Source organism: Tachysurus fulvidraco, chromosome 2, assembly GCF_022655615.1.
Source record: "Tachysurus fulvidraco isolate hzauxx_2018 chromosome 2, HZAU_PFXX_2.0, whole genome shotgun sequence".
In the NCBI taxonomy this organism is placed as follows: domain Eukaryota; kingdom Metazoa; phylum Chordata; class Actinopteri; order Siluriformes; family Bagridae; genus Tachysurus; species Tachysurus fulvidraco.
In genome coordinates, this window is record NC_062519.1 from 38,105,686 (window position 1) to 38,118,802 (window position 13,117).

Genomic DNA, 13,117 nt, shown 5'->3' on the forward strand with positions numbered 1-13,117 from the left:
ATTGTGGGATGTAGTAGCCTAGTGTTTAAAGTGTTGGGCTACAGACCAGAAGGTCATGAGTTCAAATCCTAGATCCACCAAGCTGCCACTGCTGGGCCCCTGAACAAGGCCCTTATCTCTCAGCTCTATAAATTAATTGTAAGTCACTCTGGATAAGAGTGTCTGCTGAAACCTAAATGTCATTTTCTGCCAGAATTTATTTATTTATTTATTTATTTAAAGCTTCTATTCACTAATAAGAGTCTCCAGAAACTCTTATTCTTCATCTAACACTTTTTTGATATGCAAATGTTGTGTTAATCATGATCATGAATATGCAAATTACACACGACGTCACGTGGCAATAGAGTTATATAATAAATTATATAGTTTCCACTAAAAAGTGTTGGTAAGACTGGTGCTGAGGGAGTCGATGGAGTTTGTAATTCACACATAAAACTGCTAAAAATGTTGTGTACTAGTTTTGTATAACAGCTCAGTCTGCCATGTGTTAATCGGTCATTTATTGTGGGATGTAGTAGCCTAGTGTTTAAAGTGTTGGGCTACAGACCAGAAGGTCATGAGTTCAAATCCTAGATCCACCAAGCTGCCACTGCTGGGCCCCTGAACAAGGCCCTTATCTCTCAGCTCTATAAATTAATTGTAAGTCACTCTGGATAAGAGTGTCTGCTGAAACCTAAATGTCATTTTCTGCCAGAATTTATTTATTTATTTATTTATTTATTTATTTATTTATTTAAAGCTTCTATTCACTAATAAGAGTCTCCAGAAACTCTTATTCTTCATCTAACACTTTTTTGATATGCAAATGTTGTGTTAATCATGATCATGAATATGCAAATTACACACGACGTCACGTGGCAATAGAGTTATATAATAAATTATATAGTTTCCACTAAAAAGTGTTGGTTAGACTGGTGCTGAGGGAGTCGATGGAGTTTGTAATTCACACATAAAACTGCTAAAAATGTTGTGTACTAGTTTTGTATAACAGCTCAGTCTGCCATGTGTTAATCGGTCATTTATTGTGGGATGTAGTAGCCTAGTGTTTAAAGTGTTGGGCTACAGACCAGAAGGTCATGAGTTCAAATCCTAGATCCACCAAGCTGCCACTGCTGGGCACCTGAACAAGGCCCTTATCTCTCAGCTCTATAAATTAATTGTAAGTCACTCTGGATAAGAGTGTCTGCTGAAACCTAAATGTCATTTTCTGCCAGAATTTATTTATTTATCTATCTATCTATCTATCTATCTATCTATCTATTTATTTATTTAAAGCTTCTATTCACTAATAAGAGTCTCCAGAAACTCTTATTCTTCATCTAACACTTTTTTGATATGCAAATGTTGTGTTAATCATGATCATGAATATGCAAATTACACACGACGTCACGTGGCAATAGAGTTATATAATAAATGATATAGTTTCCACTAAAAAGTGTTGGTTAGACTGGTGCTGAGGGAGTCGATGGAGTTTGTAACTCACACATAAAACTGCTAAAAATGTGAGAACGTTTAGTTTAAAATCCACAGTGTCGTTTTAAGACCCGCCCGAATTGAGGTGGGGCATTAAAGCAGAAAGTTGCCCTCCAGCTTAACGTCGTCACCTGAACACCTTTATTCCGTGTGTAGGAGCTTTGGGACTCCATCAAACAGGATAAACTGTTAAAGTTCTGCGCTTTTGTTTTTGGTCTCCAAACATCTGAGTCTCAAAACGAAAGCGGAAGTAAATATCGGATGTGTCTGAAGGTGAGGAAGTGAAAGTGACTTCGTCTGAACTTCACACACAAGATGGATGGATTTAGAGTCATGTTGTTGGAGATATCTGACAAACTTCGTAATGAGCAGTTAGCACAGCTAAAGTTTCTGTGTGGAGACGTTATAGGGAAGAAGAAAAGCGAGGAAATCAACAGCGGGATTCAGCTGTTTGACTGTCTGATCGAAAGAGCAGAGATCGGACCGAATAACACGGACTTTTTACGGAAGCGTCTCACTGACATTGGACAACAGGTCTTACTGGAAATAATCGACAGATACGAAGGTCAAGCGGTCTCCACAGATTTACCGGATGAAACGGAACTAGGTTTGTGAGCTGCGTATGTCAGAACAACACGGTGTCTTTTCAGATCAGGTCACATACGTGTGTGTGTGTGTGTGTGTGTGTGTGTGTGTGTGTGTGTGTGTGTGTGTGTGTGTGAGAGAGAGAGAGAGAGAGAGAGAGAGAGAGAGAGAGTGTGTGTGTGTGAAAGAGAGAGAGAGAGTGTGAAAGAGAGAGAGTGTGTGTGTGTGGTGCGCGCGAGAGCGCGCGTGTGCCCGAGCGCAGCGACGTGTGTGTGTGTGTGTTTGTGTGTGCGCGCGCGCGCGCGCGAGCGCGCGCGCGCGTGTGTGCGCGCGCGCGCGCGTGTGTGTGTGCGCGCGCGCGTGTGTGTGTGCGCGCGCGCGTGTGTGTGGTGCCCGCGCGCGCGCGCGCGCGCGCGCGTGCCCGCGCGCGCGCGCGCGTGTGTGTGTGTGTTTGTGTGTGTGCGCGCGCGCGCGCGCGTGTGTGTGTGCGCGCGCGCGCGTGTGTGCGCGAGCGTGTGTGGTGTGTGTGTGTGTGTGCCGCGCGCGCGTGTGTGTGTGCGCGCGCGCGCGTGTGTGTGTGTGCCCGCGCGCGCGTGTGTGTGTGCGCGCGCGCGCGCGCGCGCGCGTGTGCTCGCGCGCGCCGCGCCGCCGTGTGTGTGTGTGCCCGCGCGCGCGCGCGCGCGCGCGCGCGCGCGCGCGTGTGTGTGCCGCGCGTGTGTGGTGTGTGTGTGCCCGCGCGCGCAGCGTGCGTGCGCGCGCGCGCGCGTGCACGCGCGCGCGTGTGTGTGTGTGCCGCGCGCGCGCCGCGCGTGTGTGCGCGCGCGCGTGTGGTGTGTGTGTGCTCGCGCGCGCGTGTGGTGTGTGTATGCGCGCGCGCGCGCGCGCGCGCGCGCGTGTGTGTGTGTGTGTGTGGTGTGTGTGCGCGCGCGCGCGCGCGCGCGTGTGTGTGTGTGTGTGAGAGTGTGAGAGTGTTTCTATAGATATTGATTCTGCTTCTCACACTTTTTTTGCATTTTACTTTGTCTTCTAGGGAAAATTAACTGTGCAACCGAAGTGATTGTTGGGCAACTGGGAAGAAAGTGGCTTCAGTATGGACGGAAACTGGGAATCACAGAGTGCAAGCTCGAAGGCATACAAGAAAAACATCCTCGCAACCTGGAGGAACAAGTGAGAGAACTGTTCAAAGAGTGGAAGAAGGCACGCAAAGCCGAGGCCAGAGTGGACGAGCTGATCAGGGCGCTCCGAGCCTGTGACCTGAACTACACGGCTGATGTTGTGGAGAGAAAACTCCAGAATAAGAGCTAATTTGTCTTGAAAAAACCGTTCCTTCATTTTCAGGCTGTTATACTCATTCGTTGCTGCTGAACTTGTAATTACAATGCGTTTGTCTTGCAGTTCTTTGTGCCAAATTTGATATCGGTTTTAAATTCACGTTAGATTTTTCTATCATATTGTTCAGTTGTGAAAATCTTCAGTCTTAAAGCTTTGCTCTGGTGCTGGTGGGTAAACTGTGAAATAATGCTGTTTAAAAAAAAGGTTGGTTTTTTTTTCGGAAGATTATAAATTAGGCTGAGATTCATATGGAGCTTATCATTATAATATAATAAAACCATCAAGATAATGAATTCTCAGTGTTAAAGCCTCAGTCTGTGACATCAACATTGAATTGGATATTGATTAGAAAACTACAGCATTCTTTCAAAAGTGGATGTAAAATAAAGGGAATGATTTTTAGCCAGTGTGTTGAGACCTCAGGCAATAACTCTCTTGTCTATGTGTCTGGGGAAAAATTGGGAATTTCTAGAACAGTTCATGGAAAACAACTACAAAATGAAAGGAAATCATGAAATCTTTATACTGTCAGGATTTCTGGTTCAATCCTGAGCTCAGGTTGTGGACTTTTTTCACACGTTCTCCCCATTTGTGGGTTTAGAAAGTGTTCTCAGGTTTCCTTCTACCTCCCCAAAACATGCAGGTAGATTTATTGGCTGTTGTAAATAACCCCTAAATGTGAATAGATGTGTTCATGGTGTACTGTGATGGAGTGGTATCCCATCCAGGGTGTATTTCTGCTTCACACCCAGTGATACTGGATGTTGCCACATCAGCTCTGAACAGGATAAAACAGCTTTAATCAAATACAACTTTGAATGTAACTTTCACCTTTACATTCTTCGGAGATTCTTAATTCATGTTTTGCAAAAAAAATGGAACTGGTCATATAGTTGACATGCAAAGCAGATGTAAGTATTTTTATGCACTTTGGTAGTAACATTCTGCTTAATTCTTAGATGTTTCTTGGTCCTGATGAGGTTTCTAGGCTTAATGTTAAAGCTATCATTCACAGAGCCAGCCTCTGATCTCTAACTATGAGTGAGACATGTTACTTATTATGTATGTATTCCAGTATAACGTCTGAACAAATAATTGGTTGAGGGCGTTTTATCTAAACGTGTCTGGCTATCGCTGATTCAATAGACAGTCAATGGTCCAGGCATCATTAGGGGAGTTTATACACCAATCAGCCATAGTGTTAATGCCATTGACAGGTGAAGTGATTAATGTTAATTGCCACCTATCAAGGGGTGGAATATATTACACAGGAAGTGAACAGTCAGGTCTCGAAGTGTTGGAAGAATAGGCAAGCGTAAGCATCTGACGTAAGCGTAAGTGACTTTGACAAGGTCTACATTGTGGAAGCTAGACAAGTGGATCAAAACATCTCCAGAACAGAAGGTTTAGTGAGTTGTTCGGAGTATGCAGTGGTTAGTACCTACCAAAAGTGATACAAGGAAGGACAAAAGGGCATGGATGCTCAAGGCTCATTAATGTGTGAAGGGAGTAAAGGCTAGCCTGTCCGGTCCGGTCCCACTGAAGAGCTACTGTTTTTATTGAAACCTGAAAAGATTATTGTTGACTCTGATAGAAAGATGTCTGAACACACAACGCATCAGAGCTGCGTAGCTGCAGAGCAGTCAGGAGTGTATATGTTGACCACTGAAACCACCTACAATTGGCAAGTAAACATAACTGGACCATGGACTGATCTGATGAATCACGTTTACTTTTATATCATATAGGCGGTTCCCAGATTCTGCTGGGTCTTGGCTTTCATGAGGATATTACAGTACATTGACATGTCTCACCTACCTAAACACTGCTGCAGGCAAAGTACAACCCCATGGTTTGAGGCACATTACAGAGATGTTGATTTGGCCTGGAAAACCCCCAGATCTGTCTGTGGGATGTACTGCATAAATTAGTTTGATCCTTGGAGGTCCCATCTCACAACTTAAAGGATCTGCTGCTAATGTTGCCAGATACCACACACACTTTCAGAGTTCTTGTGGAGACCATGTCTCTGTGAGTTTTGTTGGTACAAAAGGAACGACAATGTGTTAAGCAGGTGGTTTTAAATCAGGTTATAGCTGATCGATGTATGTTTCCGTTGTGTATATAAAATTAGAGGAAAAATGTTTCACGTGAAAAGAATGGATATGTAAGTGCAAGGGTTGGAGTTTTATGGATCTTTTCCTCAGAAATACTATATTGATTTTTTCTTTGAAAATCTTTCATATTTCATAATTAACATGAGGAACAAACCATCTTCAAAAACATATAGAAATTCAAGCAGGAAAGGGATTATCTTTAGTTTTTTGTTGCTGCGGTTTTTAATATTCAACCCTGCATAGATCAGACCTGCATAGATCAGACTTTATTATTTTTATGTTCAAATTAAAAAGTACTGTATATCAAACAAACACCTTGTCACCGGTTAGGTTGTCTGGCAACAAGGTGTTGTCTGCTGTCTGCTTAACTACAACACAGCCAAGTATGAACAAGTTAAGTTAATTTCAGTAATTGCCCAAGTGCAGAAAAACAGCAGCTGCAACAGTGCAATAAGAGTAAACTAGAGATTGCTAGAAAACGGTGTACACGAGTCAGAGATGTAAAGACCAAGAGATACACTTAGAGATGATGGGCGTATTCCAAATGCTACTGTAGTGCCTGGAAGGAAATACAGAATAGAATTTCTTGAATAAATACGAACGTACTTGGCTGGAAAACACAAGTCATGTTTAATACGATTGGGAAAAGAAACCGTCATTAGACAGTGTACTTATAAAGGGAGAAGGGGGTCAGTTGTTACACTATCAGTTGCTCTAGTAATCCAGCAACAAGCTACAATGCTGATTCAGTCTGCACATGCTCAGTAGCGTCCTCTAAATGCCTGCACATGAACAGCAACTTAAGAGCTTAAGTGCTTCCTACAGTCACAGAAATTTTGCGTCTTGTGTGAACAGTCGTCGCATTTGAGGGGAAAAATCCAAATGGTGACAGAAAACATGTCAGAATGCGTGAAGAGGATATTTATTTTTAAACCGGCTCGCAATCAGAAATATCGAAATTCAATCAAACACTTTGTTAACTATACAGCATACTTTTAACGGTCAAAAAGAGTTTGTATGGCAATGTATTTTCTCCCTGATGTGACGGATGTTTCTGTTTTCCTGGGTTCTTTCTTTCCACTCCCAAATACAGCCTTTGTGATGATTGTGAGTCAGCTCTTTGCAAATAAATTGCTCGTAGAAAGCTTAATGTTTTGCTTTGAATGATTGTGCTCCTGTTCTCATTACTGTTCTTAGTGCTGCAAAGAGAGAGCGAGGGCTGTATGAAGATGTAAAATAGGACAGAAAAATGATATAATCATCCTTATGGTATCATTAAGTTTTAATGCCTAACATTTACAACTTGTACAGAAAAATATGGAGTCCTAAAAACAGAGTTGTAATCGGAGAGCACGAAAAAATATGTATTAAAATAAATTCTGAAATTCTATAATGGACTATAAATATGCTAATGAATCGCACTGATACTCTGTTATTCAGTGAGGTAGTTTGTTCCAAAGATCTGAGCCAGATCTTTCCCCAGTAGTCTTGTCATTGAAAGCCAATAAAAGTAATGGTATGCTAAATTATGGCTAATATGACTATTCATTCATTAATTCATTCATTTATTTTCTACCGCTTATCCGAACTACTTGGGTCACGGGGAGCCTGTGCCTATCTCCGGCGTCATCGGGCATCAAGGCTAATAAACTACAGTTAAGTCATTTTCATTGTGTTTTCAATAAGTAATCTATCTAATATTTATTTAATATTGCTTACTTACAAGTTATAAGGTTAAATATGTGGTCACCCACGTGAGGTAAAATAGGCTAGCTAACCCTGGGGCTAAAGAGCAATAAAAGAGCCATTTTTAGTGTTTTATCACTAGATACTGAATAGACTATATCAAACCCACACATGCTTTTTGGACATATCTCCTTTGTTGTTCCTCTGGGAAGACTTATTGACTAGATTTTTGAGCATTGCTGTGGAGATTTATGTTCATTTATCCACAAGAGCATTAATGAGGTGTAGTAGTGATGTTGGGTTTGGAGGTCTGGTGTGCAGTCAGTGTGCCAGTTCATCCCATAGATGTTCAGAGGGGTTGAGGTCAGGGATCTGTGCAGGACACTCGAGTTCTTCTACATCAACCTTGGCAAATCTTCACAGACCTCTGTTTGTAAACCATACTGTATATAGTCATGATGGTCCACCATCTATGCCACAGAGTGTAGTTCATGGGTCATCTTAAGTATAGAGATGGACTGACCAAAAAGTCAGATAATAATGATGAAAAGTACTGATTTCTTAAATTTACCCAGTACGTAGTTCTTGAATAGATATGAAGCTGAAGCAATGTATTAGGTTGTCTTTATACCTCTGTTGAATTCTTGGTCAGAACGTGTTGATTAATATTTTATAACCACAGCCCGGATAGTGGCTCTGGCTATAATGCAAATGACATACTATTCATTTAATAATAATAATTAATAATAAGGAATAATAATAGCTATTTCACAGGGACTGCAACGCTCCAGTCTGAATGCTCCACATAAGGATAAAATAAAGGATAAATATAAATGTGTTAGTCAAATAAAAATATAACAGTTTTGACATGGTGATCCGTGGAGACCATTAATTAGAGTAATATTCATAGAAGTCGTCTCTGGTGTCAAAACCTCGTAACCATCAGTATGTTTTTTTTAGACATAGTCTTCAGGACAGAGGACTTTTAAGGTTTACGGTAACCTGACAAGCTGTGTTCCCCCAATCTTATTCCCAAAAGGAAAAAGAAGGCTATGACTGCAATAACGTAGGTAATAACAGGAACCAACTTGTCTCACGGACGTCCCAAAAAAAAAACAATAGGTTTTGTTTGTAAGTAAATTACAAATTGTAGTTGTTGGAACATTACTACATTACTGTGGTGTATGAGGAATAAGACACGGCAGAAAATGCCGTTATTGGAAAATAATCAATTTTGCGCCACAACATACCATCCCATTTTTGATTATTTTCCTAAAACGGTACTCCCCAAAGTTGTTTTTACTTAATTAGCAATTATACCCAGACACAATGGCTTTACTCATTTATTTTATCTATATTAGTCTTGACATTAATCTATATTTTTAGGTAGGTAGCTATAGAGACAGAAAATATTCCATGCTTCCAAATAGCATAAAAATATCTAATGCTGGAAATGAAATAAAATCATGCACAGCAACAATACAAATAAACCCAAAACATGAATATCTAGCTCATCTGTATTTATTAGGATTTTTTTTAAACTGATTAGTAGAGGTTGCTACAGTAGTTAAAGGTTTAATTATGCATCAGTAATGGATGAGGAAACCAAAATATCTGTACATATAGGCAAACACAGATATGCGCACACAACACACATGCGCTGCTCAGATAACCTCCACTAAGTCATTGGTCTGAGTCTTTAATGTTGCCTTTTAATTAAAAACAGAAAATAAAATTAAAAACTATTTGATTTTCAGAAGACGTCGCTTCAAAAATATAAATTCCATTAGGACACGTCAAAACCGGTCTTATAGATCCCCGTATCGATCATTAAATTTCTTCGTACAAATCCAGAATGTTCTCCAAAACTAAGCGATCATGCTTAAAATTAAGATTAGAAAACTGCCAATGCTTTTTAGGAATCCTACAGCGATTTATAACTATGTGCAGTGAGATTTCAGCCCAGTTGTCCTCAAGTACTAAGCTGTTAAAGAAAAAAAAAAATCTATATATATATACACATAGCAACATGTATTTGTAAGAAAACCAAGTCGATGTGATCTGGATGAAATAAATACTTGAGTTGATTTCTGATGTATCTGAAATTCACAAAACGCAGGACAGGAAGTATCTCCCAAAGCCTCCGATAGTGTTGATGCAGCCCCAAGATACCCCAGAAAAGTATTATATATATTTATCCCTTTAGTAAAGCAAAAAGTCTGTAATGAACATGGAGAGAGAGGTGACAGTACTGTAACTCTTCAGCTCTGCTCTATATTTGTCCCATGAATGTTCCAGAAAAGGCACTGTACCTGTAAAGTCTCTCAAAAAAAAGCCATGACTCAGGCCATGGCACCATGAACCTCAAAATATACAAGATGTGAGCTTTTTTTTTCTCTCTGGTGGGTCCTGTGTAAATCTAGCAAAGGCTGGCAGGACCTCTAGAGTGCTAGGCAGGCCCCGCTGGCACAGTTCAGTGTGATCAGCTCAGTGATGGTATGGCCTTCTCGAGGAAGGTGCTGGGTCTTGGTGGGACATCAGGAGCCAATGACTTGGACGTAGTTAGCAGGGTAGAGGCCCACCTCGCCACTGTCCAGCTGCCCTTTGCACCAGCCTTGCTCATCCTCCTCTCCCAACTTTATCAGCTCTTCACCTGCCAATCACAGACACATTAAGCTCCGTCGTTAGTTTTAACATTGAAACGACTAGAGTCATAAATGAATGGTGACAACAGTTACCTTTTATTACTTAACTATTAGTGATTTGGTTTATGGCTATAGATAAGACCATTTAAAGTGCTTGTTTTGTTTGTACTGGCGTGTCGCATTACAGTATGCAAGAGTCTGCAGTCTTATCTGTAAAGGGCCATTGTGTGTGTGCAGGTTTTCATCCTGCTACAGACTCTTTACAAATGACACATATGTTTTCAATTTAATGTCAAGGTTACAACCAATCTAGAAAGGGTTATGAAAACCTCTCCTCTTTCTGAGCGAACGTCTCCAGAGAAGTACTGTAGCTAGTGTCTGGTCCGATGAGCTGCCTCCTGCTAAATAATATGACTGGCCATGACAACAAATTCTTCTGTAGAAGCAGCAGTAATTTATGTTTGAAAAACTAAAGTCACTGAACTTTAAGCAAAGTTTAGTCTACACCAAATACCCTTTGACCACCTCTTTATTGCCGCAGTGAATCATCTGGAGGGGTAACACACGAAGAGGAAAGTTCACAGAGACACCAGGGTACGCAATCCATTTTTTTCCACTACCAGAAGTATTACAGGGGATCCCACAAGCCATATCTATGCTCAGAGAGCCTCAGAATGGAAGGTCATTGGATCCCCAAGACTGGATTTGTGAAATAGAGGTTCACCTGGACTACCAGAATCTCAAACCGAGACCCCGTGAAAAGGTTGCAGATGTAGGTAGTTTTACTCTCATCTCATGCAGATGGGAGCAGATGATCAGGCAGGAAGCACATGGGACAAAAGTTATTTTGAGAAATATCGGAACTGTCTTGGATGTGTTTAATGTGCTTATACATTCTTAATTTGGTTTAATTGTGCTAGGGTCATTGGGGTATATATTTTGGGAAAGAAAACCCTCTGAGTTCAGTTAAATGATAGCTTCATACAAACAAATAGCTGTAGTAGTGTGCTGTAAACACCAGTATGTTTACAAACCTGTTTTTGTGAATCCCTGATATACAGAACACAATTAGCCCAAGCACAGACTACAATCCTTACATGTAGTTGAGCATTTGAGAGTTTAGAGCCTAAAAATGGCTCTTTGGAACTATGTGGGTTTGAATTCACAACCCATAATACTGCCCATGTAAGTTTATCAGACTAAAACCACTACCTAATTATCATTTGCATACTGGAATCAAATAAGTCTGTAAAAGTCACCAGCAGATGGCAGTGATAACTTTAGAACAGAGACTAATTATATTGTGAATCGTGACGCAGTGACGTGGCTGAAAAGGATCATGACTACGCTCGATCCTCTGTAGAATATGAACGACGCTCTAAGCCAATCAAATGATTTAAAAATCCCTATCGTTGTAGGTTGGAAAGAATAAACCCAACACAAAAAAAATCTGTATTTTATATAAGCAAAAGATGAACCATAAGAATAGATTATACACCAGATTGATAGTGTATGCTGTTGTCTCCTCTCAGTGCTGTTGAAGGAGAGATGATCTACAAAACACTGCGATCTGTAATATTAAATGCATCATTCAAGTACTTTCTGGAAATTTATAACAGGAGACCTTTCTCTTGAGCATCATAAGCACACTCTAAAGGCTTACACACAATCGAAATCTCAAAAAGGAATCGGTGTGCCTTAAAGATGATTCATCATCTTACTTACACCAGCCTTAAAATGTCCAAATTTGTAAACCATTTAACATATTACATATGAAGCCTCAAGACATACCAAGAGCTGTATGAGCTAGGGTGAGAAATCAGACATGCTACATTCATAGGTAGTCATATTGTTTTCAAATTCATTCCGAAAACCAATACGTTTCAAATCAAACCATGCTTCAAAAAACAGAGTGCTGTGCGCAAGTGTGATTACATATTGGCCGATGGTGAGACAATAAAAGGACACACTAGGATTTCCTCTTTTATCAATCTTGGAAATCTCTCCAATCGCAGACGCTTTCCGAGATCGACGTGACGTTTGCCGTAGGAAAACCCGAATGAAATATCCTTTTAGAATCACAACAAAGCACCCATTCTCAGATTCGTCCAGCTCTGTTCGACATGTCTGTCATCAGGCAGCGTGATCAACCATCAAAAATTACATACAGTAGATGTTATCTGCACATTGTTGATTGTTGATCTTCTGGTCTGAGATGAAGACAAATGCGAAGGCAGAGCATTTAGACAATCTCACAACTCCACATGCCATAATCATGCTCAAACACAACCTACTACGGGTCAAAATGGTGTGTGCGTTTTTGTACACGTGTGTGCCATTAATAAGCATTAGTAGGGATTAATACCTGCTTTAAAGCTCAGCTCATCAGATTCTTGGCCAGTGTAATCATACAGTGCTTTTACGCGCACACCCGCTACCTTCTCCTCCTCTTCAGGCTCAACTCCGTTCGCTGCTATATACTTTTTAGGGCTCTCTTCATCAGACCAGTCTGATGAGTAGTCTTTGGCAGCTCTGTATTAGACAGGAGACAAAACAGAGATCACAATCCTCAAAATAGATGTTTCTTATAAGAAATAACTAACTTGTTATTGGAACTGCCACAATATTAAGTGTAACTATAAATAGATAATAAAAAGTACTGTAGCATTTCTTTGTTGGCAAATATCTGTAGGATTAAGACATCAGTACATACAGTAGGGTTTTCCTTTGGTTAACAAGCCAGTAAATAGAATGTAACTGATGTTTTAAACCTGTTACTGTATGTCAAGCAGCAGAATGTGCTTTTAAATGCTGTTGCAAAGGCATCTGTTTAGTTGCCCCCTGATAAACAGATGGGCATAAAGGACCTGCTGATATAAATTGAACTCTGTTGCTGATTTTTACAACCAAATTGACCTTATTTAGAGAAACGTTCATTCCTTAGTTAGGATTATCTTAAGACTGAGTCAATATACCACACACAAGCACCCAGATATTGTGATAAATTAAAGCCATAATGCTACAGTAGTAATTATACTGTCTACATTTACCAGCAAGACAAAGCCTCCAGAGAGAACCAACGTTACCATGATAAGAACCCGGATAGCTAAAGAAGCAAAACCCGCTCTAGTTTAAAGGTTCATTCATAGTAAAGAGCTCTAGGATATATCATATCATGAGTACTACAGGTCAATTTTGTGTCTCTCAAAACCTGCAAGGAGTTAACAAAGGGAAATGAGGAACATTTGTCGCAGGCATCTATTTTCCCATGAGAAA

The 13,117-nt window shown here is 40.5% G+C and overlaps 2 protein-coding genes across 9 annotated transcripts in view; one reads left to right on the forward strand and one right to left on the reverse strand.

The window, feature by feature from the left end:
• The first annotated feature begins 1,552 nt into the window (after positions 1-1,552).
• fadd (Fas (tnfrsf6)-associated via death domain) lies at positions 1,553-3,686 on the forward strand. The gene is made up of 2 exons (XM_027153021.2): positions 1,553-2,083; positions 3,092-3,686. Exons 1-2 carry the CDS (start codon positions 1,792-1,794, stop codon positions 3,364-3,366), a joined length of 567 nt encoding a protein of 188 aa, XP_027008822.1. The 5' UTR covers positions 1,553-1,791; the 3' UTR covers positions 3,367-3,686.
• Positions 3,687-8,701: 5,015 nt separating this feature from the next.
• Positions 8,702-13,117, reverse strand: part of pacsin3 (protein kinase C and casein kinase substrate in neurons 3) — a 28,075-nt gene continuing 23,659 nt past the window's right edge. For 6 of the 8 annotated variants that reach the window (XM_027153014.2, XM_027153013.2, XM_027153017.2 and 3 more), the window contains 2 exons: positions 12,207-12,373; positions 8,702-9,849 (listed from right to left, as the gene is read on the reverse strand). In XM_027153014.2, coding sequence (XP_027008815.2) covers positions 9,734-9,849; positions 12,207-12,373 — 283 coding nt within the window. In that variant the 3' untranslated portion in view covers positions 8,702-9,733. Of the gene's footprint in view, positions 9,850-9,880; positions 12,052-12,206; positions 12,374-13,117 lie in introns of those variants that run through there. The other 2 variants (XM_047804830.1, XM_047804828.1) reach the window with 2 other exon arrangements.